General features: G+C 59.6%; 15 protein-coding genes across 15 annotated transcripts; 7 read left to right on the top strand and 8 right to left on the bottom strand.

Moving 5' to 3' along the window:
- Nucleotides 1–10: 10 nt before the first annotated feature.
- Nucleotides 11–700, top strand: OSTLU_7211 (predicted protein; the record flags this gene model as incomplete). The annotated part of the gene is made up of 1 exon (XM_001417856.1): nucleotides 11–700. A coding segment is annotated over one exon (690 nt), but the record flags the coding sequence as incomplete, so codon positions are not given.
- Nucleotides 701–1541: 841 nt separating this feature from the next.
- OSTLU_15260 (predicted protein) lies at nucleotides 1542–2945 on the top strand (the record flags this gene model as incomplete). The annotated part of the gene is made up of 1 exon (XM_001417855.1): nucleotides 1542–2945. One exon carries the CDS (start codon nucleotides 1542–1544, stop codon nucleotides 2943–2945), a length of 1404 nt encoding a protein of 467 aa, XP_001417892.1.
- A 25-nt stretch (nucleotides 2946–2970) lies between these two features.
- Nucleotides 2971–5575, bottom strand: OSTLU_31476 (predicted protein). Its single transcript, XM_001417608.1, has one exon. The coding sequence runs from the start codon at nucleotides 5380–5382 to the stop codon at nucleotides 3037–3039; it is 2346 nt and encodes a 781-aa protein (XP_001417645.1). The 5' UTR covers nucleotides 5383–5575; the 3' UTR covers nucleotides 2971–3036.
- A 258-nt stretch (nucleotides 5576–5833) lies between these two features.
- On the bottom strand, nucleotides 5834–6601 carry OSTLU_31475 (predicted protein; the record flags this gene model as incomplete). Its single annotated transcript, XM_001417607.1, has 1 exon — nucleotides 5834–6601. One exon carries the CDS (start codon nucleotides 6599–6601, stop codon nucleotides 5834–5836), a length of 768 nt encoding a protein of 255 aa, XP_001417644.1.
- A 205-nt stretch (nucleotides 6602–6806) lies between these two features.
- Nucleotides 6807–8229, top strand: OSTLU_24489 (predicted protein). The gene is made up of 2 exons (XM_001417854.1): nucleotides 6807–7880; nucleotides 7936–8229. Exons 1-2 carry the CDS (start codon nucleotides 6843–6845, stop codon nucleotides 7969–7971), a joined length of 1074 nt encoding a protein of 357 aa, XP_001417891.1. The 5' UTR covers nucleotides 6807–6842; the 3' UTR covers nucleotides 7972–8229.
- Nucleotides 8230–8374: 145 nt separating this feature from the next.
- OSTLU_10425 (predicted protein) lies at nucleotides 8375–9685 on the bottom strand (the record flags this gene model as incomplete). The annotated part of the gene is made up of 2 exons (XM_001417606.1): nucleotides 8375–8567; nucleotides 9291–9685. Coding segments are annotated over 2 exons (588 nt in total), but the record flags the coding sequence as incomplete, so codon positions are not given.
- A 487-nt stretch (nucleotides 9686–10172) lies between these two features.
- Nucleotides 10173–11783, top strand: OSTLU_31472 (predicted protein; the record flags this gene model as incomplete). The annotated part of the gene is made up of 1 exon (XM_001417853.1): nucleotides 10173–11783. The coding sequence occupies one exon, from the start codon at nucleotides 10173–10175 to the stop codon at nucleotides 11628–11630; it is 1458 nt and encodes a 485-aa protein (XP_001417890.1). The 3' UTR covers nucleotides 11631–11783.
- A 238-nt stretch (nucleotides 11784–12021) lies between these two features.
- On the bottom strand, nucleotides 12022–12871 carry RPL27 (Ribosomal protein L27, component of cytosolic 80S ribosome and 60S large subunit; the record flags this gene model as incomplete). The annotated part of the gene is made up of 3 exons (XM_001417605.1): nucleotides 12022–12274; nucleotides 12480–12617; nucleotides 12854–12871. The coding sequence occupies 3 exons, from the start codon at nucleotides 12869–12871 to the stop codon at nucleotides 12023–12025; spliced, it is 408 nt and encodes a 135-aa protein (XP_001417642.1). The 3' UTR covers nucleotide 12022.
- Nucleotides 12872–14753: 1882 nt separating this feature from the next.
- OSTLU_24487 (predicted protein) lies at nucleotides 14754–15899 on the top strand. The gene has a single exon (XM_001417852.1). It carries the CDS (start codon nucleotides 14756–14758, stop codon nucleotides 15788–15790), a length of 1035 nt encoding a protein of 344 aa, XP_001417889.1. The 5' UTR covers nucleotides 14754–14755; the 3' UTR covers nucleotides 15791–15899.
- Nucleotides 15900–15957: 58 nt separating this feature from the next.
- Nucleotides 15958–17025, bottom strand: OSTLU_38748 (predicted protein; the record flags this gene model as incomplete). The annotated part of the gene is made up of 1 exon (XM_001417604.1): nucleotides 15958–17025. The coding sequence occupies one exon, from the start codon at nucleotides 17023–17025 to the stop codon at nucleotides 15958–15960; it is 1068 nt and encodes a 355-aa protein (XP_001417641.1).
- A 497-nt stretch (nucleotides 17026–17522) lies between these two features.
- Nucleotides 17523–20921, top strand: OSTLU_31468 (predicted protein; the record flags this gene model as incomplete). Its single annotated transcript, XM_001417851.1, has 1 exon — nucleotides 17523–20921. One exon carries the CDS (start codon nucleotides 17523–17525, stop codon nucleotides 20919–20921), a length of 3399 nt encoding a protein of 1132 aa, XP_001417888.1.
- Nucleotides 20922–21126: 205 nt separating this feature from the next.
- Nucleotides 21127–21789, bottom strand: OSTLU_7101 (predicted protein; the record flags this gene model as incomplete). Its single annotated transcript, XM_001417603.1, has 2 exons — nucleotides 21127–21654; nucleotides 21733–21789. Coding segments are annotated over 2 exons (585 nt in total), but the record flags the coding sequence as incomplete, so codon positions are not given.
- Nucleotides 21790–22250: 461 nt separating this feature from the next.
- Nucleotides 22251–23189, bottom strand: OSTLU_92682 (predicted protein; the record flags this gene model as incomplete). Its single annotated transcript, XM_001417602.1, has 1 exon — nucleotides 22251–23189. A coding segment is annotated over one exon (939 nt), but the record flags the coding sequence as incomplete, so codon positions are not given.
- A 124-nt stretch (nucleotides 23190–23313) lies between these two features.
- Nucleotides 23314–25544, bottom strand: OSTLU_31465 (predicted protein; the record flags this gene model as incomplete). The annotated part of the gene is made up of 1 exon (XM_001417601.1): nucleotides 23314–25544. Exon 1 carries the CDS (start codon nucleotides 25054–25056, stop codon nucleotides 23314–23316), a length of 1743 nt encoding a protein of 580 aa, XP_001417638.1. The 5' UTR covers nucleotides 25057–25544.
- Nucleotides 25545–25614: 70 nt separating this feature from the next.
- On the top strand, nucleotides 25615–26235 carry OSTLU_15249 (predicted protein; the record flags this gene model as incomplete). Its single annotated transcript, XM_001417850.1, has 1 exon — nucleotides 25615–26235. One exon carries the CDS (start codon nucleotides 25615–25617, stop codon nucleotides 26233–26235), a length of 621 nt encoding a protein of 206 aa, XP_001417887.1.
- Nucleotides 26236–26691: the final 456 nt, after the last annotated feature.

The following is a 26691-nucleotide window of genomic DNA, read 5'->3' as shown; positions in this document are numbered from 1 at the left end:
ACGCGCGCGCAGGGAAAGCGTCGTGTTGTTCGGCGACTCGCTCACCGAACGATCGTTCGAGGACGGTGGGTTCGGGGCGCGAGTGCAGCACGAATTTCGGAGATTTGCGGACGTGCGATGCCGAGGGTACAGTGGGTACAACACCGAACACGCGCTGTGCTTGCTCGATGAGGTGTTTCCGTTGAACGAAGACGTGGACGACGACGGGGCGTTCGCGACGTACAAGCGGGCGCCGGTTTTGGTGACGATACTGTTCGGATCCAACGACGCGTGCGCCAAGAACTCGTCCGCGGGTGACGTGCAGCATGTCCCGCTACCGCGATACGAACAAAACCTGAAAACGATCGTCGAGCGCGTGCGACGAATGCAACCGTCGCCGAGAATTTTATTCATCACGCCGCCGCCCGTAGACGACGAAGCGTGGCTTCGAGACTGCGCGACGCGCGCGGCGCAGCCTGGATTGGGATTTGGGTCGTTGCTCAACGATACAGCGCCGAACAGAACCAACGCCGGCGTCAAGCCATACGCCGAGGCGATGAAGCGCGTCGCGCGCTTCTACGACATTCCCGTCGTCGACTTGCACGCCGCGCTAGAGTTTTCAAACGGCGAAGTCGACGAGACGCAATTCTGCGACGGTTTGCACTTTAGCGAGGCCGGCCAGCGCCAGGTCGCGTCGCTCGTCATCGATGCCTTGCGCCAACACTTCCCCGCCCTCGCGAGTCGCGCGAGCGACGCCGTGAAATGTGACTTCCCGGATTGGAAGGACTTGGACGCTCGCGGTTTCGCCGCGCAGATATCTCACCACCGCGACGTCGTGGCGCCGTTGCTCGGCGCCCCGAACGATCCTTAGCTTTGTTTGTTGTTTCACGAAATTCGTTCGCGTTCTGCTTCTCGCGCGCGTTCGGTTCACCGATCTACGCGTTTCCTCGCAAACGTCTCGGCGTCGCGAGGCTTTGCTGAAACCGCCGCAACGACTTTGCCGCACAATGGAGGCGCAACGGTCGAGCGTCGCGCGACGACCGCTCGCGACCGCGCGCGCGCGCGTCGCGTCGACGAGCGCGCGACGCAACCTCGCGCATGCACGCGCGTCGACGAGCGCGCGACGCGCGTCACTCTCGCCGTCGTCGTCACGAATCGCGTCGACGCGCATCGCACTTCGTAAACGGGCCGCGAGCGACGCGCGAGCGCGCGTCGCGACGACGGCGCGCCTGAACGACGGTGATGACTTTGACTCGTACGAGCGATACGAGTCGCGTCGATCGGAACGCATCGATGAGAAAACGTACGCGGAGCAGGGCGTTCGACGAATTCAGTCGCGGCGAGCTGTTAACTTTCGCGACCCGAAGACGTTATTCGCTTGCGTCGCCGCGCTCGTGATGCTAGGAAGTCTCGCACAGGGGTCGAATGTCAGCGTTATCGTGCGACGATTGGTGACCGTGGCGTTGATACGCGTCGTTTTTCGCCGAGCGTATAGGTTCACGCGCGACGCCGTCGACAGCCTCGCCTCGCTCGCGAGACGATTCGATATTCGCGACGTGGTCATGGAAATTCGCAATAATTGGCGTTTACTTAGTATTCAGAAACGTACGAAAGCCTTCGAGCGTCGCATGTTCAACTCCATGGATTCGTTGCGAGGAAAGTTGAGCGCAGTTCTTTCGAATAAAGTCATCGCGCGGGCCGTTGATAAGTTTAACGCTGATCGCAAAGGTATGCTCTTGATTCCGCTCGTCGCCGCCTTCGTTGGATGGTTCACGAACTGGCTCGCGGTGAAGATGATTTTTTACCCGATCAATTTTCTAGGGATTCCGCTGTTCCAGTACGTCGAAGGCTCGGTGTACGGTTTCGACATTCTCCAACCGCTCGGTATCTTGGGCTGGCAAGGCATCGTGCCGGCGAAAGCCGCGCAAATGTCTTTGACGATGGTTACCATGGTCACCGAGAAGCTCGTGAACGTGCAAGCGGTTTTTATGCTCCTCGACCCAACGGCGGTGTCCTCTTTACTTCTCACAGAAGTGCCGAATATGGCGTCGAAAATCGCGAGTGAAATGATTCCAGATTGGTCGCTCAAACTCGCCGAGAGCGCAGTGCCGGCGCTGCCAACGCCGACGCTCGGCGAAGTCGGTGGCGTCGTGTCCACTTACTTATCTGGTTTCGTGACGCTGCTCCAACAGCAAGTCGATCACGTCATCGATTTAAAAGAGCTCGTCGTGACGGCGATGTGCACCGACCGAGTTGTGCTCGTCGATTTGTTTCGGCGTTGCGGCGCAGCAGAGCTCGATTTCCTAGTCAATAGCGGGTTGTTTTTTGGTTTCTTGCTGGGCGTCATTCAGATGGTCGTTTGGGCGTTTTATGACAACCCGTGGTCAATCACTATAGGTGGTATGATCGTCGGCTTATTGACGAACTGGTTGGCACTAAAGTGCATATTCGAACCAGTCGAGCCCGTCTTTGTCGGACCGTTTAAGATACAGGGTTTGTTCTTGCAGCGTCAACACGAGGTGAGCGGTACTTTTAGCGACTACCTCACAGAGAAAGTGCTGAAAAGCGAGAATATTTGGAACAATATGTTGAATGGTGACAAAGGACCCGAATTCAACGCTATGCTGGAACAGTACACGAAAAAGTTTGTCGTGGAAGAGGCGGCTGCCCGTGGGATGTCGGTGGCGGATTTGGACGTTTCATTGATCGACGAAGTTTGTCGTAAAGTGGTTGAAAAGCTGCCGGAGCACATACACGTATTGCATGAGTACACGGACGCGACGCTCGGGCTCAAAGAACTCATGCGTGAACGAATGAAGTTGATGACGCCGCAGGAGTTCGAACGCGTGTTACACCCAATCTTCGAACAGGACGAGTTAACTTTGATTATCTCGGGGGCCGTTCTCGGAGCAGCTGCTGGTTACATTCAACAAATTTATAGCGTTAAACCCCCCGCCGATGATTAGAGGACTTCTGGTAGAGGATTAGAGCGATTTTAGCTGTTCATGTAATAATATTGCATTATTCGCGCGCCGTGTTTTTCAATCAACGTGCTACTCAAACGACAAAGACTTTTTGCGATCCACCTAGCGTGAAGAGCTGCATCAAGAGTGGGACATTACTCTCAAAGCCATTCTCCGCAGCCTTTCGGAGCGTTTCCAACTGCTCTCTGAATACTGCTTGCACACCCGCAATGCCGAAACATCCCGCTCCAGCATTATTTGATCCATCTAATGGATCCTTGACGCGTAAACCAGAACCGAGCGGCGCCGGAAATTGAGCGGCTTCTGAAAGAACGCCCCATACGCCGTCACCACCGCTGTGCACTGAAATAATGTCCTTGGAAAGATCCGTTTCGAATCCGTACAGTTTGAGGAAGTTCAACATGGCTCGGCCGAGAATGAGGGCGTCTCGCGAATTGGCCTCGTCTTCGTCCGACTTTTTTGCCTCGTCCTTGGACGTGCTCACTCTCACGACGGTTTCATCCTCCGTTTCGCTCTCTTGGCTATTGCGAAGTTGAATCGCGGTGAGGGCCATCAAAGTGAGCGCGTAGCTTCCCAGACCACCGCGGTAGACGCCTCGCAAACCTTTACTCGCTAAAACTGCCTTTTGCACGCACACCAACGGAGCCAAAGCGCCGTGTTGCTCTTCTGCAGCCTGCACAAATTGCATCGACGACAGCCCCTTGTGATTCGCATCTTTCAGAGAAATGTGTACTTCGAGCGGCAAGCCTAGACCGTTTTGACCCAAGCCTGGAATACCGAATGGCGGCGCGCCGGGACGCGGGCCAGGTGGCAGAGGCGGCGTTCCGTCCCCAGAGGTTACCGGCGGCGGTGTGACGGCGGCGATAGCTGCCGCAATCGACGCCGATGTTTTACTCGGCAGTTGCTGCGGCATTGCCTGAAAGAACGCAGTATGCGTCGTCATGCGCAGCAAAGGTCTGTGCGAGCTCGGGACGACGGTGACGTCGAGCACCCAAGGATTCGTACGCAAAGCCATGGCGAGCGTATTTAAAGCCTCCATTCGCCGCTCCGGATGGGAAGCGATCATCGCCTCGGGAGGGAGATCCAGCGACAAGTCCAAATTACTCGACCCTGGCACCCATGCGCGCGTAGGGTACGAACCAAAAACATCGAGACCGGTCGCCGGAAACAGCGTCTGAACGATGGCGCTCATGGCTCGAATGACGATGTCCACCGCACGTCTCTCCTTCTTCAGCAAATGCGCCGTGGGAGTGAAAAATTGCATGTGCGCGCAGTCAAGCAGCTCACTTCCCAGTTTTGCGACGAGCAAATCTTCAACTTCAGACGTCATAGGGGCTCTGGGACGGTCAGCAGACGCGTCGACGGATGGTTCTGAAACCTTGGTCACCGGCACCGAGCTTCGGACCGGTTTATTGTTATCCTTGCGATACGTATCTTGCTGACGTTGCTTGCTAGAAGACTTGTCCTTCTTAGAATCCTTCTTGCGCCCATTTTGTTTGCCTGGCTTGTCCTCCGTCTTTTTCGACTCCTTCTTCGAAGGCGGAGGAGGAGGAGGAGCGGCCGCAGCCGCCGCAGCGTCCTCTTCCATCGTCGCCTTCAAGTCAACCTTTGGCGGTGCTTGAGCTCCCCATCCACCCCACGCCGGAGCGCTAGGCGCCGCCGTGGCCTTAGTCGGCTCATGCGCCACCTCCGTTGCCGCTACCGCCGTCTCTTGGGTCGCGTTCGGCGACTTGCTTCGAGGATTTTCCTCGGGGAATCCGCTACTGCCACCTAAAATAGAAGCCCAGCCACGTAATGCCTTCGCACCAGCACCGACAGCTTGTGCGTTTTCGCGAGCTCCGTCTATGATGTGCGTCTCGCGCGCGGTTCGCGGCGAACCATCTGTAGAGTCGTCTTGCGCCGCGACTTCGCGCATCGCCTCATCCTTCTCTCGCGACAAGTTGAGGCGCTCAACGGCTGGTGTGCCCGTGGTCTCACTTGACACCACCGACGACGCCGGCACTTCGCTCGGGCTAAGTCTTCCGGTGACGATGGCGGCCCATCCCGACGGTTCGGCGCCGCCGCTCGAGGCCTCGCCGCTCGCCGCTTGAACGTCTGGTGGACTTCCTTTACCCGCGTTCACCTTATCCGCCCTCTGCGCCCCCCCAGCGCGAGAGCCGCTTCCACTATTTCTTCGTTTCTTCCCATCCTCGCTCGTTCCCGCGCTTTCCGCGCTCGTTTTACCAGACGTTTTTGAAGATTTCTTCCCGCTCACAACCTCCCAGCTCTCGTGTCCAACCTCGCGCCCATCGCCCGTCGTACGCTCGATCGCGCTTGACGTCGCGCGTGCGTCGGTACCGTTCGATGCGTGGATTTCATCTGCATCCTTCGCGAGCGTCGACGTCCCGTTCGCGCCGTCGCTCGCGCGCGCGTGCGACATGATATCACAGTTCCCGCGCGCTCGAACGCCACCCGATGGGCGCGCGGGTCCACGTTCGCGGCGTTCGCGGTGCGCGCGCGCGTGCCCGCGCGCGACGCTCGGTGCGCGCGACGCAACGCTCGAGACGATTTCTTACGCAGCGTTCGTGCGCGTTCGCGCGCGCTCGCGAGCGTCGCCGCCGGCCTCGGGCACGCGTGTGACGCGACGTGGCCTCGTCGGGCGGGCGACCCCGACGGCGGGCGCCGAGATCGCGCCGGCGCCAGAACCCGAGATCGCGCCGGGGCGACGGGATCGAGAGGGAACGCCCAAACGAACGGACGAAATGCTAAACACACGAGGTGTGATTTACACGAGAGAATTACATAGAAACTACCTACTAGCGGTACAACGAACGCGACGACGACGCACAGCGCGGACGCTTACGCCGAAGACGACGTCGGGCGACGCCGCGTCAGCGCGCGACGCCGAGACGGCGAAAGAAACCGCGTCCCACGACGTCTTGCGCGCGACCTCGTCGATCGACCCGTTCGCGACCGCGCGCGACGGGAGGCACATCCTGCGCGCCGCAGTGCGCCAAGAAAAGAAACCCGCCGACGCAAAACCACCAAACGAAACTTTGAGCCGGGCCGTCGAGCATCCGAGCGACGGCTTCGTGACGAAGCGCCGCGCCGACGGCTGCGTACGCGCTGTGAACCACCGTGAGCGTGGTCACCGTGATCGTGCCCAGGGTAAACGTCATCAAAAATACTAAAACCGCCGCGTGCCGCGGATGTGTGCGATGAAGCGCTTGCAAATATTGGTGCGTCAGCGCCGTCGCGCTCGTGGCGTTGGCCGAGCGTCGCCCCATCGGTCTGCCATCCTTCGTCACTCGCACCGCCTCTTCGGGTGGATCCATGGCGCCGTATCCATTCGCGACCCCCCACTCATCGACGCTCTGACGTAGCGACCAATTCGGGACGAGATCCGTGCACCACAACTCGACGTTACTCGTCGGATCCGTCGGCGGAAACTTGGCCGCGAGCCAGCGTTGGATGGCGATTCGGTCGTACGTGTACCCCGTTTGCACCAGCACCACGGGATCTCGAAACAGCTCCTGCGTGATGACGCACTTCAGGTGTTCGGGCGGTTCCTCTCGCGGTCCCGCGATCGTTTTCTTCACCGCCGCGATGAACGTCCCGACGAACGCAAACTGCGACAACCCGATCCCGGCGTTCGCCATGGCGCGCGCGCGCGTCGGACGACGGACGCCACGCCCCGCGACGACGAAAGGTTCGACGCGCCGCGCTTTCCGATCGACGCGCGGCGCGTCGCGAACGGATCGACGCGCCTCGGTGTGCGCGTCGGCCCGTCGGCCCGTCGGCTCGACCTCGGACGCGCGAACGGCGACGCGGGGCGAACGATGGCGTCGCCGCGTCACCGCGCGACGCGTCATCTCGGTGCGTCCGACGACGACGACGACGATGACGACGCCGACGACGACGACGACCGCGGCGTCGGACGAGCGCGCGGCGTTCCTGACGCCCGGCCCTCGACCGACGACGCCGAGCGACGTGGGCGCGATTCGCGTGCCGACGGGATACGCGACGCGCGCGAGCGCGGACGCGGACGACGACGACGACGACGCGGGACTTGTGATCGAGATCGGAGATCCGCACCGCGTGGGCGACGGCCTGAGCAAGCACATCGAGTACAAGGTGACGTACTGGACGGACAGCGCGACGTACGGTGGGAAAGATTCGAGCGGGTGTTCGACGCGGCGATTTTCAGATTTCGAGTGGTTGAGCAAACAACTCGGGGCGAATTGCGACGGAGTCATCATCCCGCTGTTGCCGTCGAAGACGATCTTACACATGGACGACCCGTCGTCGCGCGGGATCGAGCGAAGACGAAAAGGATTAGCCGCGTTCATGGCGAGGTGCGCGGCGCACCCGCTGGTGAGAAAATCCGCCGACTTGCACGCGTTCTTAACGCAAGACTCAAAGTCTTGGACGCAGCGCGTGCCGTGGTACGAACGCGGCGTCTTGAGCGAAGGCGTCTCATCGGTGACTTCGTGGTTGTCAACGCTGAACACGTCGGACATGAAGTCCCTGACTTCGTCGATGTCCGTCGACGTCATGCGCGAAAAGCAACAACACGTCGACGTCGTCGAATACGTGACCAAACTGAAACTGCGTTTGGAAAAGCTCATAGCGGCGACGAGCGCGTTGCAAAAGCATGGCGCACACACGGTGAGCGCGTACGAGGAGTTCAACGCGTGCTTGGAGCTTTTGGCGGGACAAGAGGAGAAGGCTCGTTCCGTTTTCGCCCAGTCGGGGGCCAAGGGCGTGTGGTGGCAAAGACTCAGCGATTTATTCACTGCGCTCATTCCTCCGCAGAGACAGGCGTCGGAATTGATGTCGTCGGAGTTCTTAGATTCCCTCAACGAAGTTCACGCGTTGTGCACCGCCGTAGTGGCGGCATTCGACGCGAGAAAGCGTGTCGTCGATCACTACAACAAGGTGTCGTCTAGCATCGAACGAATCGAGAGTAAGCTATCCACCATGGGTGTCCCAGAGCCTGGGCCGAAGAGAGAAGAAAAACAAAAGATAGAACTCGCGGTGAGTGACTTGCGAATCGAACGAACGCAGACGCACGAGAGATACGAGCGTTGCTGCGCGAACATGGAACACGAGTTGCTTTGGTTCCACACCGAGTTGGCGTTGGTTCTCGGGCAAGCCCTGAAGAAACACGTCGCCGCGCAAGGGGCGGCGGCTGGCAATCTATCGAGAGTTCAGGATTCGCACTTTATGGACATTAAGGCGATGATGGCGAACAAGCCGCAGGCATTCGTAGGGTGATGAAGCGAAATCGTAGCGACGCGGTTGTAAAACGGATGGAGTTCTTTCTGCTCCCATTTACCCACACGCCCGACGCCAAAAGGCGCGTTTAGTTATTACATACAATCCTCTTCTGAATATCAACGGCGAGCCGAAGCGAGGCGCTCCCACACACGCGAGCGCAGCGCGGGCTCGGAGGCAAAACGACCGAGTTTCGTCACTGTGCACGTCGAACTCCCCGGCTTTTCCACACCTCGACTCACCATGCAAAGATGCGCCGCGCGCGCGGCCACCATGACCCCTAATCCTCCCGTAAGTTTGCTAACTTCTTCTGCGACATCGCGCGTGAGTCGCTCTTGCACTTGCAGCCTTCGTGAATGTCGAGTCACGAGCGCTTGTAGCGTATCCCGGCTCAGTGCGCGCGAAGAGTCTGGTCCCAACGCGTACGCCACACTCACCGTCCCGTGAAACGGCAACAGATGATGTTCGCACACTGTGGACATGTGCAAATCGCGCACGACGCAGACACCATCGATGACGTCCTCGTTCGTCGTCGCGTCGTCGCGAGCTGCTGACTCTTCGATGACGCTAAAAGGTACGTCTGCGCCCGAACGCATCGCCGACAAAAGAGTCGAAAACCGTCTCGCGGTGTCTTCTAATGTGATTTTCCCGTCCGTCGCCTCGCTCACTCGGTCTTCTAGATTCAACGCATTTAATAGTTGCTTCACTCCCGCGTAGACAGACTCGCTCACCCCCTCGACGGCTCTTCTCGCCGCTTCGTCTACGAGCGTCTCGGCTCCTCCTCGCCCCTTCGTACTCGCCACGCCATCCTTGTCGTCATCACACGCCCCGCAGTAACGCGCATCATCGCCCCAAATACCTCGTGATAGTTCCGACGGTGCACCGCCGAGCTGAACTAACGCCCCGAACTCTTCCCACCACACCGAGCTGGACGTCGCGAAGCACCCCGTGCTCGCTCGCCCTTGCGTCTCGCGAGGCCCGAACGGGCCTAGCCGCACGCCGGTAAATGAAACCCCAACCCCCAGTGGTGATGCAACATCGTGTAGTGCCTGCGCCACCGCTCGTGCTAACCCATCTGGGGTTTGTAATCGTCTCGCGTACACCTCCGCGACGCGCGCGAGCTTGCTCAAGCCAACGATGACGCCCGCGTTCGGGGCGTACCCGACGTGAATCACCCCGTAGAACGGCATGAATGTCTCCGCGCACGTGCTGAACACTGGAATATCCCTCACGAGCACCATATCGTGCGTGCCATTCGCGATCTCATTCGTCGTCGTCGTTCGCATCGCGTTCGCCATGCCCGTCTCGTGAAACAGCGCCGTCCCTAGCGCCACCGTCGCGCACGCGTCGTAACCGCGCGTCGCGAACATCAACGCCTTGGCCACGCGCGAGGGGGTGTCTAATAATCCCTCTCGCTCGACGTCTTCTCCTAAAGCCCGCAAAATCTCTCGCACGCACCCCTCCAAGCGCGCCCTATCCGCCCGCTGCGCAGCCGCAGCCTCTTCGTCGTCCGAGCTCGCCGACGCCGCGTTCGCGTCGCCGCGCGTCGCCGTCGGCGGTGACGGCGCGCGTTTACCCACGGCGTCGTGTTCGACGACGCGCGCTTCGACCGTGACGGCGTCATCGCGCGCGTCCACGTCACCGTCGCGCGCCATCGTCGCGTCGCGCGGCGCGTCGAGGCGGCGTCTTCTTCTGCGGCGCGCGGGCGGGGCGACGAAGACGCGACGATTGGCGATTGGCGATCGGCGATCGGCGATCGGCGATCGGCGATCGGCGATCGACCGGGCGTCGATCGATCGACGCTTTCGATCGACGCGCGATCGATCGCGCGCGATTCGACGGTTCGATGTCATCCGCACGCGTCCGACTGTCCGACGCGCCCACGCGCCGACGCCGTCGTGACGTTGCGCGAACCGCGCGCGTCCGCACTCTGCGCGTCGTCGCGCGCTTCCGATGGTCGGCGCGGCGAACGCGACGCACATGCTCACGAACGCGCGCGCGACCGCGCCCGCGGGCGCGCGATCGGCGCGTCGCGCGCGCGTGTTCGCGCGCGCCGACGTCGCGGTGCGCGCGGCGCCGACGTCGACGGGGCGCGCGCGGGACGGGCGCGCGCGAGGCGCGCTGGCGGTGACGCGCGAGCGCGCGAGCGCGGTCGATGGGAAGAGACGGAGAAGCGCGCAGACGATCGGGGCGGTGGCGAATCCGCTCGCGGTGCCGACGTACGACGCGCCGGAGGGGAGGGATAAGAATGAACCGATTCGCGTGAAAATCGGAGACGAGTGGTACGACTGTCGGGGGTGGGCCAAGGCGCATCCGGGCGGCGAACGGTGGCTGTACTTTTTCGATGGACGCGACGCCACGGACGTGTTCTACGCGCTGCATTCGTACGGCCCCAACGGCTCGGATTTGGCCGTGCAAAGGTTGAAGAAGCTTCCGCGCTGCGACCCGCCGGCGGACAAGTCTCGCCTTCCGGATGAGAAATCGTACGCGGTGAGCATGGCGTTCGGTGAATTGCGCGACAAGCTCGCGGAGGACGGATTCTTCAAGCGCCAACCGCTCAAAGAAGCTTGGGCGCTCTTCCAAGTCGTCGCTCTGTACGTGAGCGGAACCGCTCTCGCGTATTCGCACCCCGTCTGGGCGACTATTTTGCTCGGACTCGGGATGGAACAAGCGGGTTGGTTGGGTCACGACTACGTCCACGGACGTGGGCCGTGGTGCTCGTTGATGCGCTACATGCCGACTATTTTGAATGGCCACAGTGTGGAGTGGTGGATGCAAAAGCACTCGATGCACCACTCGTTTACGAATGAAGAGCACCTCGACAACGACGTCATGATGGAGCCGTTCTTCTTCTTGCGCTCGCCGCAAGAGTCCGGCCGACCGGATCACCCCATGCGCAAGTTCCAGCACATCTACGGCTACCCACTGCTATCCATTATGTTTTGGCTCTGGCGATTCCACTCGGTTCAAACCGCGTGGAAGAAGAGGGATTACAAAGAGCTCGCCTTCATCGGGGCAAACTATCTCTTCTTGGCGACGATGATGCCGTGGCAGGTGGCTGTCGGCTCTATCACGCTCAGTGGTTTCCTCGTCGGCGCTCTCGTGAGTGCGACGCACCAGAGCGAAGAAATCATGGAGTTTGGTGAGAATCCAGAGTACGTGGAAGGGCAATTCCGCTCGACGCGCGACGCCGAGTGCGTCTTCGGCGGCTTGGAAACGTGGATTTGGGGCGGAATGGATACGCAGTTGGAGCATCACTTGTTCCCCACGATGCCGCGTTACAACTACCATAAACTTCGCCCGCTACTGAAGGCGTGGGCCAAGGCAAACGGTGTCACGTACCGCTCGTCTCCGAGCACGGAGATCATCGCCGACAACTTCAAGATGCTCCATCGCGTCGCCACCGCGTAAAAATTTATTCTTTACCCTGGACGAATCCAGACGTTGCTTAATTGTGTGTTACCCGTGTTTCCCTATCGTGAATAGTTACTTTTGAGACCGCATGCGCGTGCGTTGCGGTGTTAGTGTGTTTGTGAAACGAAGCTAAAAAACTCGTAGACAAAACGACGAGTCGCCCACGCCCCAGTCGACCTCGCGCGGACAGTCGCGGGCTGAAAACTACTCTGCGGCGGCAATACGCGCGACATCTTGATTTTCACGTGTTGATGTGGCATTAAAACATTAAATGTGTATCTAGTTGCGCGCATCACACACGAGAGAGACCAATTTCTCCGCTAATGATCGTGTTCACCAAACATCCAAGTCTAAGTTCTCGCCTATTGCCTTCCTCCGACGCACGACGCTTAAAAGGCAAGACGGGTGAAGAACCAACGAGACTTGCCAGTCTTGAATCGCTCCTCGAGAAGCTTCTTCGCCTCCTTTTGCGCCGCAACCTTCTTGGTGGCGTTGTCCAACGCGTCGGACGTGACGACATTCTTGAGGTCGACGTCGAGCGTGTAACGCGTCGGCATGAGGTGAGAGTAGTTGACGTTCTTGATGAACGTCTTGCATCGCGAGCGCTTGGCTTGCTTCTTTTCATCCATCTTCTTCGTCACCTGTGCGTGTTTAATCGCGCGTGGAGATGCGAAAATTCGTCAGTGTCTTTCGTCTTCAAGCTCGTCGCGGGCTCTCGCCAAAGGTCTAGGGCTTTCACCAGAGGATGCAACGTTCTCGCGCGTCGTCCTGAGCGCGTCGCGAACGCGTTCGAGCGCTCGTCGCGCCGGGGTTCGATCGAAAATAACGCTCGCGATCGAAACGTACCTTGCGCGGGATCGTGGACAGACCGCACACGAGCGCGTGCCCGTAGGGATGAGCCGAAGACCCATCGTCCACATTCTTCACAATCACAGCCTTCTTACCCGCATAGCGGCCTTGAAGCACGACAACAACCTTACCGGGCTGCGCGCGAATACGATTAAAACCGCGTCAGTCATCGTTCGCGTCGACCGCATCGATGCGCGCCGCGCCGCGCGGCCGTCGTCCCAAGATCGTTCGCGCGCGTCCCCGTCGTTCAGGGTCTGGCGCGGATCGCGCGCGCGCGGCGTCGGCGCCGTCCGCGCGCGCGCGGCGTGCGCCCGAACGACGCGCGCGCGTAACGAATGCGTTTGCATCGTCCCGCATCGTCCGCGACGTACCTTGAGGAACTTGACCATCTCGAGCGCGTCACGAAAAGACGGACGCGCGCGCGCGTCGCGGGCGGGCGTCGCGGGGCGCGCGATCGATCGTGAAATTAAATTAAATGCGACGTTTCTCTCGCATTCAAGCGCGTGAAACATCGATATCGGTGTACCGTCGATACACACCCTAAACCCCGAGGCCGTCACGGAAACGCGCGCGCCGCGCGCGCGTTTCCGCGCGACACGACGACTCGAACGACTCGAACGACGACGACGACGGCTCGTCGGTGCCGCGGCCGATGTCGGCGTGGGCGACGCGCGCGCGCGCGCTGGCGCGACGATCGATGGTCGTCGCGACGTCCGCGTCGCGCGCCGGCGCGGGGGGGGCGGCGACGACGCGCGCGACGACGCGCGCGACGACGGCGCCCGCGCGAGGCGCGACGCGCGGCGTCGTCGCGAGCGGGCGGAGCGCGGCGTCGACGACGTCCGCGGGAAACGGACGCGCGTCGACGGCTTTGGAAGAGTTTTTGAGCGGAACGCGAGGAGGCGCGGGCGGCGGTGGCGCGGGCGGTGGCGGCAGACGAGGCGGTTACGGCGGCGGGTCGTCGTCGCGCGGGCGAGGCGAGGCGGAGGACGTCGCGAGACGAGGCGTGAGAACGATGACGAGCGCGATCGGACTCGATCCAGGGTCGCGCATACAGATGGCTTTAGCGAAAATAGCGATGAGAGATGCCATGGACACCTTGGGAGTGTTCGAGTACGAAGAGGACGAGGATACATGACGGCGAAGCGGTGGTTCGCGCGCGCGTTCAAAGAAATACACACGACGTCTACGACGCAACATTGATTATTGATTAACGACGCTAGAATAAGTTATGAAACAACATCTGGACATTCAGGACATTCAGAACATCATCATCATCCCACCGCGACCGCCGCGACCACCGCGCGAAAACCCGCCTCGACCGCCGCCTCGACCGCCGCCCACGGGCGCCGTCAGCATCATCGCCAGTCCACGCCCTGGGCCCGGTGGTACCGGCGCGGGCACGATGACACCGTCCACAAATCTCGAGAGGCGTTTACCGTCCGATAAACTCCACTGCGTTTGATCGGCGGGTGACGCCGAAACCTTGAATCCAAACTTATTCAAGCACGAGTTGAACGCGTTCAGCACCTCAGTATCGCAACGCGGTCCATCGCTCGCGGCGTCCGTCGGACGGCGCAAACACATCTCTCCCGTGGGTGACACTTGAATGATCTCTGCGCCGAACGCGCGCGCGATGACGACGCCGTCTGCTTCTCGCTTTTCAATCCGGCACGGTCCCGGCGGCGGTCCGCGAGGAAGCGGCGGCGGTCCGCGCGGCGGTCCGCGATAGCCCCGTCGGTCGTCATCGCGGTATCGTCGATCGATATCATCGCGACGGTCTCTTCTTTGCCTGGAATCTTCGCCTCGTCGCTTGAACGTCCCACCTCCTCGGTCGTTCCCTCGTCTCGACGGTTGATTCTGATTCGTCTTCCCCAATCGATCCAACACCGACACCCGTCCTCGGTTCCCGCCTTCGCCGCTCTCTTCGTCGCCCCGTCGCCGCGCGCGCGAGCCTCGTCCTCGCCTCGATCGTTCGCCCTCGCCGTCGTCCATGCGATCGTCCGTCGTCGCGCGCGCGTCATCGCCGTTCGCCGCATTCGCGCTCGCGTCCGCGTTCGCGTTCGCGTTCGCGCCGCCGACGCGCGCGCTCACCGCCCGCGCGGCCGCCATCGACGCCGCGGCCGCGGCTTCGACGCCCTCCATCGCGTCCGTCATCGCTTCGGTCGATCTCGCGTCGAGCGCCGCGTCGTGACGACGGTCGTCGAGGTCGTCGCCCGACCGACCGCCCGCGCGCCGGGGCGGCGAACACCACACGTCGGCTCCACTCTGCGACGATGCCGAGCCGATCGTTACCGCGACACCGCGCCGAGCGCGCGGCGGCGATCGGACAAGACGCGCCGGGCGGCGGTGACGCCGCGAACGCGAACGCGGACGCCGCGCCCGACGCCTTCGCGAACGCGGACGCCGGTGTCAACACCCAGGCGCATGCGTCCGACGCCGCGGCGTCGTGGGCGACGAACGTCACGCGAGCGGCGTTGGTGAAGGAATACTTTGAGAGCCGCGCGATCGAGACCACGATCGGCGTCGCCGCGCTTCCGGTCGGCATCGCGCTCGCGTTGGCGGGACGGAAGCACGACCAAAAGTTGACGCTCGCCCTCGTCGCGGGCTTCGGCGTGTGGCTCGGTTTGATGGCGATCGATCTGTTGCGAGATCTCGTACCGAACGTGCTCGGCGACTCGGTGACGATTCCGGACAACGATTACGTCAACTACGGCAGCGCCGCCGTCGTGGCGTTGATTTTGGTGAGCGTGGCGGCGAACGTCTATAAGTTGTTCGGCGTCGTCGTCGGTTTGATGTGCGCCGTCGGTATCTCTTCGGTCACGAACCACATCGTTGACGACGTGCCCATCTCGGCGACGATCGTGATCAACGTTGTCGGCGCTATCGGTGGTCTTTATTTGGTGACGCCGTTTACCACGGACAAACTTGGGATTTTGTTTTCCTTCGTCGGCGGCGCGTTGGTCGCCGTCGGCGCCTCCTTCGCCATCTTCGTCGCCGGCGGAGTCACTGAGTGTGCGGACACGGCCTCGGCCGCGTGTAACTGGGCCGTTCCATTGGCTGCTGGCGGTTCCGCGAAGGTGGTCGCCAAGTACGTGCCGGACATTTGGGTCCTCGCCGTCGGCACGAAGGTGAACGCCGCCGCGAGCGCCGGCGCGCACTCGTTTGATTTCTCCAACTACAGCAACTACATCGCCATCGGCGTCGCGTTACTCTTCGTGTACATGGGCATTTGCACTCAGGGGCGCGCCAGAAAGGGAGAGACTTCCGAAACTTCCCCGCTGTTAGGAGATGCCGAAAAGGGTAAGTGAAGAGCATAAGCGCGCCGTCGTTTTTCAAAAAACAAACGACGAGCGGGAAGCGGGTCAACGAGGCGCGCACGAAACGACGACGACGGGTGCACCGAGTACAATTTTGTAAATCATATCATTACCAATCCGCTATGGTCGTCCCTTGTCACAAACTAATGAATTTCCGTCTAGCCAAACGCCTTGATCAAATGCGACTTGTAGAGCGCCATGAATTGCGCGACGAACGCTTCCAAGTGCATGATGGCTTTGGATCCGCGTTGCATGCGAACATCAAAGTGGGCGGCCCAAAACACGATTTGATGCTTAACTTCGACGTCAACGCGACGCATCAGAGCCTTGGCGAGGTTCTGCAAGATTATTTCGGGCGGAATGCAGTTGACGATGAGTTCGTACAGACGTCCTCGCACTTGCAACAGCCTCGCCGGTGACTGCTCAGCTAAGATCTCGGCGCCAATCTGGTTAATGTACAACTCCCAATCCGTCGTCTGCACCGCTTGTGTAGGTTTGAACGGGTACGAGTTGACTCTGCACGTCTCCAAAGCCAATAACGCCCGCCGCATGTTCCGTCCGCTGGCCGTCGCGACGCGCGTCGCGAGCTCTGGAGGCAGCTCCAACTTTTCCTTCTTCGCCACGTCGTGTAACAAATTTTCAATCTCTTCAACCCTCGGCCCGGGCACTCGCACGGGCAAGCACCGCGATTGTAACGCATCCATCACTCGACTCGGTCTCTCGGCGATGAGAAACAACCGACACGACGCGCTATACTTTTCCATCGTGCGTCTCAAGCCATACTGCGCCTCGCGCGACAGCCGGTCGACTTCGGTGAGCACTAAAACCTTAAACCCCTCGCACCCATCGCTGTCGATCGGTCTCGATCGCGCCATTTCTTTGATCACTTCTTGCACCACGTACCGATCCTTGCTCCCGCAATCGCTCGGATTCATCTCGCAGTGATGGTTGCTCGACATCATCGCCAACTCGACTTCAATCTTTCGATCGTTTTGGTCAATCTTCCACGTCTTGTTCTCCAACTTCACCTTCTCCGCGCCCGGTCCGAAGATTTCGCGTAAAACCCCGAGCGCGAGCGTCTTCTTCCCCGCCCCCGACGGCCCGTAAAAGAACAAGTGCGGGCAGTCCCCATTCGCGATCAGCAGCTTCAAATGTTTCGCCTGCGCCGTGTTGATCGCGTCGCACTCGCCCAGGGCGTGCGGGCGGTGTTTATCCACCCACAGCATCGCGCGCGGCTTCGAGGTTCGCTTTTTCTTCGACGTTCGACGTCGACGACGATCGCGCGCGTCCTCGAGTGCGGCGGCGCGCGGGCCGCGCATCGCGCCGGCCCGCGACGGGCGCGCCGAGTCTGTCGATTTCAAATTGCGCGCCCGCACATCCGGGTGTTTAGGGTTTAGGCGACGGTCGATTCGATTTGAAACCGGGCACGCGACAGACGACGGCGCGCGCGACGGCGCGCGCGATGGCGATCGCGGTGCGAGGGACGCCGCCGCCGCGCGACGACGCGGACGACGACCGAGTCGACGACGCGCCGAGGGCGTCAAAGACGGGACGGCGCGAAGGCGACGGACGACGCGACGGATGTGGGAGGCGCGGCGACGACGAAGCGACGACGACGACGACGACGACGACGAGAAAGACGCGCGGAGACGTCGACGCCGTGCGAACGGTGGGCGAGATACTGCGCGGTGCCAACTCGAACGCGGACGTCAAAGGCGTCGTCATGCGCGCGACGCTCGGGTTGCGAAGAAGAGACGACGCGAGCGGGGGGTGGACGTGGACGGCGAAAGACAAAGACGAAGACGGCGGCGCGGAGGTGCGCCTGGCGAGCGTGGACGTGAAGGCACATGATTTAGGACGCGTCGTTTGCGTGCGAGATTTCGTCGTCGTGACAGACGCGAGGAATGGAGACGCCGTCGTCGTCGAGGCGAACTGCGTCGAACGCGCGTACGACGACGACGGATTCGAGGAGTCCTTGGCTTGCGGACCGTTGGAAGACGAGGATGGCGTGGCGAACGACGCTCGAGCGTTGAACGGGAAATTAGGGGCGTGTCATCGAGGTATTTTAGAGGCTGTGAGTCCGATCATCACCACCGGTGAGTCGACGTTCTTCATGTGCGCGCTTAGAAACGAAGACGACGCCGGCGCGCAGATTCCGATCATTTTTAACGGAGAGTTTCTGGCGCGATGGGAGTGCATATTAAGACAGTGCGTCGGTTCGAGGGTGGAGATGCGAAATTTACGCAAAGTCGTGTTATTCAAGGGCGACGCGACGCACGAATTACGCGCATTTTCCGCCACGGCTGAGTTTCACGTGGTTAGTCTCACCTTTGGCGAGCGCAGAGTGCGTCGCTGCGCGTGCGCGTGCGCCATGTGCGGCGCAGGGGCGACGGTGGATAGGTTTGAAGGACACGTCGTATCGGTTCGTACTAGTCGTGCGTACGCGATCCTGCGTGACGCTCAAGGACGGGACGTCAAACTCACGTTTACGCACGTTCCTCTCGTCGACTCAAAGATCGTCGTTTCCGGTTTGCGCGTCGGCGCGCGCGTCGTCGTAACGCACGCGCATCCTGTTTGGCGAGTCGATGAATACAACGAGCGGGTCGTGGAGACGCTCGGTGTTGATTTACGCACCCAAATTGTGATAAAGCGCACATCGACGGAGAACGCATCGGAAGGAGAGACCGAGATGTACTCAGACAACGCGGACGAAAAGGCGAATCGGTTTTCGCGCGTGCTCAAGTACGTCGTGGAACAGTCGAATTTCGTGTACGCCGAAGCCGCCGCGGCATGGCGGGAAGTTTTTGAGACCAACTTTGATATTCTGAACGATTCTAGGCTGATCGATGTCGCGAGCGCCGAGTACGCGCTCGGGAAGACGGGTGAAGCGAGCGACGAACAAACCGCGGCGCCGCTGTTACTGGCGATGCACGACTTGGGCTCGAAGGCGTTCAAACGAGCAGACGTTTACCGAGAGTTTTTCGCTCCGACGCCACTGGGCGGGGAGTCCATCAGTAATTTCGACGTCCCGACGATAAACTCGTTGAAAGACGCCGTATTTGAGAAGTGGAAAGATGAAAACAAAGTCGCCGCCGCGTGCAAGCGCGGCAGCACTCGCAACGAAGGTAAAGTCGTCATTCGCGCGACGGGGCGGTTGGGCGAGGTTGATCCACCTCGTTACGTCATGGGCATATTACGCTGCATGTATGGACGACTCCACGTCGTCGACGCATCAGGAGCTGTGGAGCTTTGCATCGAATCATTCTTGAAACGAGCGCCCGCGCCGAGCATGTTGAACAAACTCGTCGTGCTCAGGGAGTGCGAAATCATGTGCGAAGGCGCGTACGTCGGTTCTCGCGCCGACGCGTTGAACCATCACAACGCTTCGGTGCGCGTGAGTCTATGCGTGGACTCGGATAATATTGTCGTCATTCAAAACCCGACATCGAGCGCCAAATCAGAGAGCCACGGCACCATGTACGTGGCCGTCAATTCGGCGACGAAGGGCGCGCAGCTGCTCCCGCCGCGACTCGCCAGTTCCAAGTTTTCTCATCCTATCGTCGCCCCGACGTGGACTTTCACAATCGATGCGTCGTCCGAAGTGAAACAACGTACGAGCATTCAGGTCTATACGGCGCAAGGGGGCGTAAAGACGTTGGACGGCGTCATAGTGAACACGACGCACGAGTCTCGAAGCAGCGGCAGAATCGCCGTCTCTTTCGGACCCAAGAACAGTTGGTTCTGTCTGCTTCGACACGGCACGACGTATTTGATTCCGATCGTCCCGACTCTGAATTCCGGGGCGACGACGTTTATCGTCGACGAGCGTCCAGATGTTGACGCTTTCGTGTTGCCCGACGATGAAGACGACGAGATGACGGCGACGCCCGAAGTGCGCGACGTGCGAGATGTTCTAGTGTGGGGCAAAGTCTTCGCGAAACATCTCAGCAGTGCAGATTCGTGGCAACCATCACCAGAACTTGTGTCATTTAGGTGTATCATCGTCGCCGAAGAATGGTTTGAGAGTGAAAATCGTAGAGAATCCCAATCACAGTTTGGCTGGGAGCCGAGATTCAAAGTTCAAGACGTCGAGACGCACGACGTTGTCGACGTGTACTGTAAGACGTCCGCGTTCAGCCTTCCCGTCGGAGTGGGCATAGGAGCAAAAATTACGATTCATCGCGCGATGCGTCATCTTTCTGCGGCGTCAATGAACATATACGTCAAACTGAATCCCGGCGTGACGACGATTGAGATCCACGAGCGATGCGCGTCGACATCTGAATACCTGCCACTTTTGACGAATATTTCGATGAGGCAGTCGATTCGTGCACTCTTTGACGAAGAAATGCGCAACTCAGGCGAGCGGCTGGTAATCAGTAGACGAACGTTCGCGGTGCGTGCTCGAGTCGTTTCGGTGTCCATGTTGACGGTTCGCTGGTGCTGTCCGGCGTGCGGTTGCGACGCCGGATCACTCATGCACGTGAGCGTTAACCCCGCCACTGGCGCGACCAAGCGCAGGTTACCCGCAGTTTTGGCTGGATGTGACGTGTGTCGCCCCTCAGCACGTGGAACTTCGAGGCCGGGTGTGTTCGAAGTCGAGGCTTCTGTGATTTTAGACGACGGCACGGCTCAAGCCGACTGTTGGCTAACCGGCGAAGCCGGAATGGCGCTCACGCCGCTAGAAGTTCGGAACGAGATCCTGGCGATAGTGAAAAAGCATGGTCGAGTGACGTCGCGTTTGATAAAGAGTAGCGACGAGGAAAGAGATCTGGGAGCTGTCACGGGCGGTCACGTCGTGCGCGGTCACGCCTCAAACGTTCTCGGCGGCAAAGATTCCGCGGCGGTACGAACAGCCGTGTCGTACGCGACATCTTTGAATGAGATGATATTCGAGTGTCGCAAGCAGTATCGGTATCACGATGGCGAAGATTCGTCGAGCCCACCGCACGCATCAGCGTTTTCTTTCGCCATCGATCCAAAACCGCGCGAGGTGCGCGTCGGCGAGTATGCAATTTCGACAAACTGCTTACCGATGCTTCGCTTCTGGTCTGCGAGTGCGATCCCAACGCGTCCAAAAGAAGAGCTAATGATGAGGCTATCACAAATAAAACTTACTTAGGGCTAGCTAGATTCGTAGATTGTAGTGGACGCTAGAGATTGTCCAAATCGATTTCCAAAGGGTCGGCGAGCTCCTCGTCCAAATCGATTTCCAAAGGATCCCTGAAAGCAAATAGCTTTGCCTTTGCCTTTTGAGTCGCGATTGCGCAAGCTTCGTGTGCGTGTGCAATTTGCCTTTGGTGCTGCTCGCTGATCTTCCCACCATTCCACGGGTTGGTCTGCACGAAGTCAGGGACAGATTTTGCGTCTGACAATCGCTCGAGATATTGGCGAAGCGCGCCATGTTCACTCAACAAATCGTCCGACTCACGATCGTCCGTGGTGAATCCGCACGGATGGATGGCGGTGTGCGCGGGGTTTCGAATGGCTTTGTAAGGCGAGTCGTCAATCAAAAGCGTATTCGTTTTGTTGAAGTGAGATAGCCCCGTGTTCCTTTTAAGTTTCCAGACGTGTTTCAATTCTTTGAGAAACATTGGGCGCGTCGACGTCGATGAGGGCGCGATGCCAACATCAGAGCACCTTTCTTGCCCCCAAACGAATGCGATTTTGTTTTTGTGCTCGCCCCACACGTAGTCTACCAAATTCGTCGTGTTTCGAAAGTTGGCGCTCGACCACACGCCCACTTCAAACCGCGTGTGCACCCATTCAATAAACTCGCGCATGTGTGGACGTTCGTACACGTAAAAGTTGCCAACTTTGGCGTCCTCCGTCACTTCCTTCGAGTTTGTCGGCGCCTCGATCGAGTCCACGTCCAGCCTCAACTCAGTGCGTAGTTCTTCGTCGGACGCCACGTCGTCGTCGCCCTCCCTCACGTGTCTCTTGATTCGACGATCGATGAACAGCCCGTTAAGGTCGAGGACGAGAAGCTTGTCGTGTTTCACCGCACTCACCGCGCGCGTGTTCCCGATGGCCCCCGACGCCGCCACGAGCGCGTTCGCCGAGCTTTTTTTCGCATTCTTCTTCGGTGGCGGCGGCGGAGCCCGCGCCTCTTTCGCGCCATCTTCGGCCGCTGCGTCTGCTTCGACGACGTTCAGGCGCTTATTCCCTCGCTTGTCCCTCGCAGTCACCGACTTTGCGGCATCGGCGGCGACTTTGGCGAGCTTTACCGCAGCCTTTCGTGCAGCAACTGCCGGACGCTTGCCGGCGCGCATCGCCTCGTCCGCGGCTTCCTGCGCCGCCGCGGCGCGTGCTTTCAGCCGATTTGACGCGCGCGTGGTGATGATTTCCTGTTTCTTCTTGGGCATAGTGCGTTCGAGCGCGCGGCGCGCACTGAGGTCTTGGTCGGGGTACGCTAAAACTAACTAAAACTAAAACGCTACTTCTCTAGTTGCTACCTAGTGCTCCGTGTTCGTTCGCTCGTCGGCGTTACGACGGGCTCGACGGGCGCGATCGTTCGAGTCTTCGCCGCGTTCCTCATGATGAGCGATTTCGGAAGTGGAATCCTCATCTCGGGTTTCGTCTTTTGCCGTGATACCTTCTCTTGAACGCGCAACGCGGCGAGTTTTGCGTTAACCGTTTCAATGCTCTTTGCTACATCTTCGACAAATCCTTCATTTGACCTTTCGTCATGTTGTCCGTCGATGAAGCGATTTGCCTTGACGAAGTCGGGCACCGAGTCGCTCGCGAGAAGTCTCGCGAGGTATTTGCGGAGCGCGCCATTCGCGCTGAGTCCGTCGTCGGAATCACGCGTCGCCACAGAAAATGGTTTCGGATGGATTGCCGTATTCGCAGGGTTGCGAATGGCCTTGTACGCGTCGTCGTCGATGAGTAACGTGTTCATAGCATCGAACCTATCCGCAAACTTTTCCCACACCACCGACAGCGGTTTCAGAAACTTTGGCTTTGTTCCTTTCGAGCCGCCTTTGGTTTTCATCACGCCGTCCACCGCGCAGTGGTCTTGATTGAGCACGAACGCGATCTTCGACCGTAAATCGGACGGCCATATATTTTCCACCATCGCCGTCGTGTTCACTTCCATCGCAGAAGACCACACAGCGACGTCGAAGCGCCCATGAGCCCAGCGCAAAAATTCTTCAGTGTAGCGCCTAACGTAATGGTTGTGACGGCCAACCCGAAAGTCCGGCTCCACGACCTCGAGTCGCGTCGCCGCACCGCGCGTACGCGAAGACACCGGAGAAGAGGCGCGCGGCACAGCGTCTTCGATCTCAACGGCGCGCTCCGTTTCGATGGCGTCGACCGCGTGAGGTCTGGTGAATTTTCCGTTTCGGAAGCGCTCGACGAACAAGCCGTTGAGGTCGAATACGAGCAAGATTCGGCGGCGCTCGATGCCGCGTTCGTCGTCGTTCTTCCCCATCGCACGGATACGCAACGCCCGCGGCGAACGCGGGAGGGGAGTCGCGCAATGACGCATTCGCGCGGATTCGACGACTACACTATTTTCTTACAAGACTGATGAAATACCGATCGACGTGCTGGCCGTTTTCCCAAAATCGATCGAAATACGACTGTTCGTACACGCGATGGCCAGCGGAAGGACCGGGTACGCCCTGATACAAACGAACGCCGCGAATCGTTTCGTATTGATTCGCCGGCGCGCCCGACGCCAGGTCGACGTCGTCGCGAGCGGTGAATATATCAAGCTCAGCAAGCGTGCGTGCGAGCGCCTGCATGTATCTGTGGTTGTCGCTAAATATCGTTAAACCACCGGGAGCATCTGTCGAAGTGTATGCACGTCTGAGACACGCGTGAATGTCGCGGAAAAACTCCTCGTTGAGCAGAGCAAGAGAGTTATCCGCCGCAGCGTCGCCGCTGTGATGCGGCGGCTCCGGGAAGTTCACGAACACGTGCGATACTGATTCTGAGGCGACGTAACGACGCATGATGTACGCCGCGTCACCACCCATCGCGGCGAAATTCGAAGCACCTGAACACACGGCGCGGGAGAAAATGCTGTAGACGCGGTCGTGACGAAGCTCGAGAGAGATCCAATCCGCCGAGGCGTCAGTCTTCGCTTGAGCCACAGCCCAGTCCCCATTCCCAGCGGCGACTTCAACATTCAGCTCGCGCTTCTCCTTTTTGGAACGTCCAAACATGCGATCAAATCGTATCGTACCATCTTTTGCGATGACTTTACGAATCGCACGCTTGACCGAGCCGTCGGAATCGTCGTTCAACCCCATCGTGTCCTTCAACGCGGCGTAGAGATTGTCGCGCAGTGCGTCGACTTCCTCGCTCGACATCTTTGCGCCGCGTTCTGGTACTTCTTGGAAAAGTCGTGAACTAAAGATTAAACTTCTCGACAAATGTTCGTCCAGCTTCGGAGGCTGTTGTTTGCCACTCATCAATCGTTCGACGAAGTCCTCGATGCGTCGCATCTCGAGTTTGAGCTCGTCGCGGTTTGTTTGACGAAACAACTCGGCCCGCTCGTCTTTATCCTTCAGACCGCCGACTGTCAAAGCTTCCGCGGTGACATTTTCGGTCAGATACTCTGCGGCTTTGCGAAGCGACTTTTTGCTCTGTTTCACGTCTCCTGAAATTGCCGACGCATGCGCGTGATTCACGTACATGCTCGCCAAAGTATCATTTGATTCAATCTCACGCACGCGCGCGTCGCTTTGCACGATTGAATCGTCGTGATAAAAACGACAATTCACGCCTCGCTCGCATTTCCCAGCGCGCCAAAATTGACAAGGCCCGCTGCTTGGGTCCTTCGTCCATCTCAAGTGCTCGCCCTTGACGGTGCGCTTGATTAATGCCTTCAGTTCGTCGCGCTTCAATCCTTGCGCGAGCAAGCGACCGATGAGCTTGTGCGTTGTGGCGTCCGGAACCACATCCCAGTCACGCATGCGATCAAAAGCGCGGCGCGCCATTTGCAGGTTCCCACATCGCACGCACACTCGAATGTACGTGTTCACAGCGCGGCTATCGGGCGACATTCGGTTGTGCATAATTCCGTTGAGCGTTCGCCACGCGGCGTCGACATTCGCCACGAGCATGTAGCCCTTCAACATTGTCGTGTACGCTACGACGTTTGGCGCGCACCCGACGTCTCGCATACGCTCCATTAACGCCTCGGCACCATCCATAGTTCCCGTGTTCACGTACGCGTTGAGCAACGACGCGTACGTGTAAGGCGATGGCACCAACCCCTCGCGAGAGACCAAGTTCACAAACATCTCACACGCCCGTGCCAACTGCTTGTGCCGCGCGCACGTTCCAATCTCTCTCGTCACCGCCTCCACGCGCGCCCGTCGTCGTTCAAACTCCTGCGCATCTATATCGTCTCTCGTTTGACACGGCGCGTGCGTGGGCAAAGTCGTCGGGTCTGTCGTTCCAGCGTCGTCGCGCGCGCGTCGTCCGTGCCCACCTCGTCTGCGTTCGCGCGGCGCACCCACATCGAGGAACGACCCGAGTGCGCTCCCATCTCGAGCATCTCCGTGCGCACGGGCCTCGCCCGCACGCGCGTCGCGTCGCGCGTTCTTCTCGTCGTCCGTCTCTTCATCGATGAAGCGCTCGGGATGGGCTTCGCGAAACGCGCGTTCGCGTTCGCGTCGCGCGCTCGCCTTTGAGCTCGCGTTCGCGTTCGCCGCGTTCGCCGCGTCTTCGCTCAACCACGGCCGTCGCTTACGCTTGGGCATCGCGCGCGGGCATCGCGCGGCGGCGGAAAGTGACGAGTCGAGTCCACCACATCGAGGCGCGCGATGCCACCCATCGCTCGCGCGGCGACGGCGACGATGGTCTCGAGCGATGGTGATGTGACGCGCAAGAAACGCATGCTTTGCTTGCACGGCAAGGGTGGGAACGCGGCCTCGTTCGCGCGCGGGCTCGCACCGCTCGTGGACGCGACCTCGAACAGTTGGGACTGGCATTTCGCCGATGGCACCCAACCAGAGCCGAACCCGGGCGGGCGCGGATGGTGGACGTTGCAGCCCGGACAGCGCACTTACAACGCCGCGTCGCTTCCTGGGTTAGATATTTCGATGAAGCGCGTGATCGAGGCCGGCCCGTGGGACGGCCTGTTTGGTTTTTCTCAAGGCGCCATGCTCGCTGCTTTAGTTATCGCGGAGGACGGAGGGAAGCAAAAAGAGGAAAGAGCGATTAAAGAATTGGCCATCATCGTCGGCGCCGCCTGGCCGACGTGTGCGGCGGCCAAGCTAGAAACGATGCCGTCGGACGTCGTTCGCAGTTTGCACGTCGTCGGCGAGCGCGATGTCATCAACCCACCAGCGCAGGCGCGACGCGTAGCAGAGGCGTTCGGCGCGAACGCTCAAGTCTTTGAACACGAACGCGGACACATCGTTCCGATGACCGACGACGCCGTAGCGACGTACGTCAAATTTATTGAGCACCTTTAAGTTTAAGGTCTATCGTTAGTTGCCGAACCACGCCTTACTAGCTGCCTCATTGCGCGACTCCCCTTTATGGCTTGCAGAACTGTCGCTTCGACATGGAAAGCAGAGGACCCATCTTGGAAAGACTTCACGGCTCGAGATGGCAACGAAGAAATTTGTGTGAGAAAGCTTGCGGCATAAAGGATCCTCCGCAGGCTTTCCACCCAAATCGACTGTGTGTCACGCAAGAGGAGTGCTTGGGGTTCCATTATTTTCACAGAGGGTTTAGGGTTTAGGGTTTAGGGTTTAGGGTTTAGGGTTTAGGGTTTAGGGTTTAGGGTTTAGGGTTTAGGGTTTAGGGTTTAGGGTTTAGGGTTTAGGGTTTAGGGTTTAGGGTTTAGGGTTTAGGGTTTAGGGTTTAGGGTTTAGGGTTTAGGGTTTAGGGTTTAGGGTTTAGGGTTTAGGGTTTAGGGTTTAGGG

This window comes from Ostreococcus lucimarinus, chromosome 5 (genome assembly GCF_000092065.1).
Source record: "Ostreococcus lucimarinus CCE9901 chromosome 5, complete sequence".
Classification (NCBI taxonomy): Eukaryota; Viridiplantae; Chlorophyta; class Mamiellophyceae; order Mamiellales; family Bathycoccaceae; genus Ostreococcus; species Ostreococcus sp. 'lucimarinus'.
Note: the sequence above shows the minus strand (reverse complement) of the source record. Positions and strands in the feature narration are given on the sequence as shown.

Bases quoted from the DNA above. Each gene is read 5' to 3' on its own strand.
- OSTLU_31476 (XM_001417608.1), bottom strand. From the start codon at position 5,382: ATGTCGCACGCGCGCGCGAGCGACGGCGCGAACGGGACGTCGACGCTC.
- OSTLU_24489 (XM_001417854.1), top strand. From the start codon at position 6,843: ATGACGACGCCGACGACGACGACGACCGCGGCGTCGGACGAGCGCGCG. The intron at 7,881-7,935 runs GTGTCGTCTAGC...TGGGTGTCCCAG, and splicing joins TCGTCGATCACTACAACAAG to AGCCTGGGCCGAAGAGAGAA.
- OSTLU_24487 (XM_001417852.1), top strand. From the start codon at position 14,756: ATGCCGAGCCGATCGTTACCGCGACACCGCGCCGAGCGCGCGGCGGCG.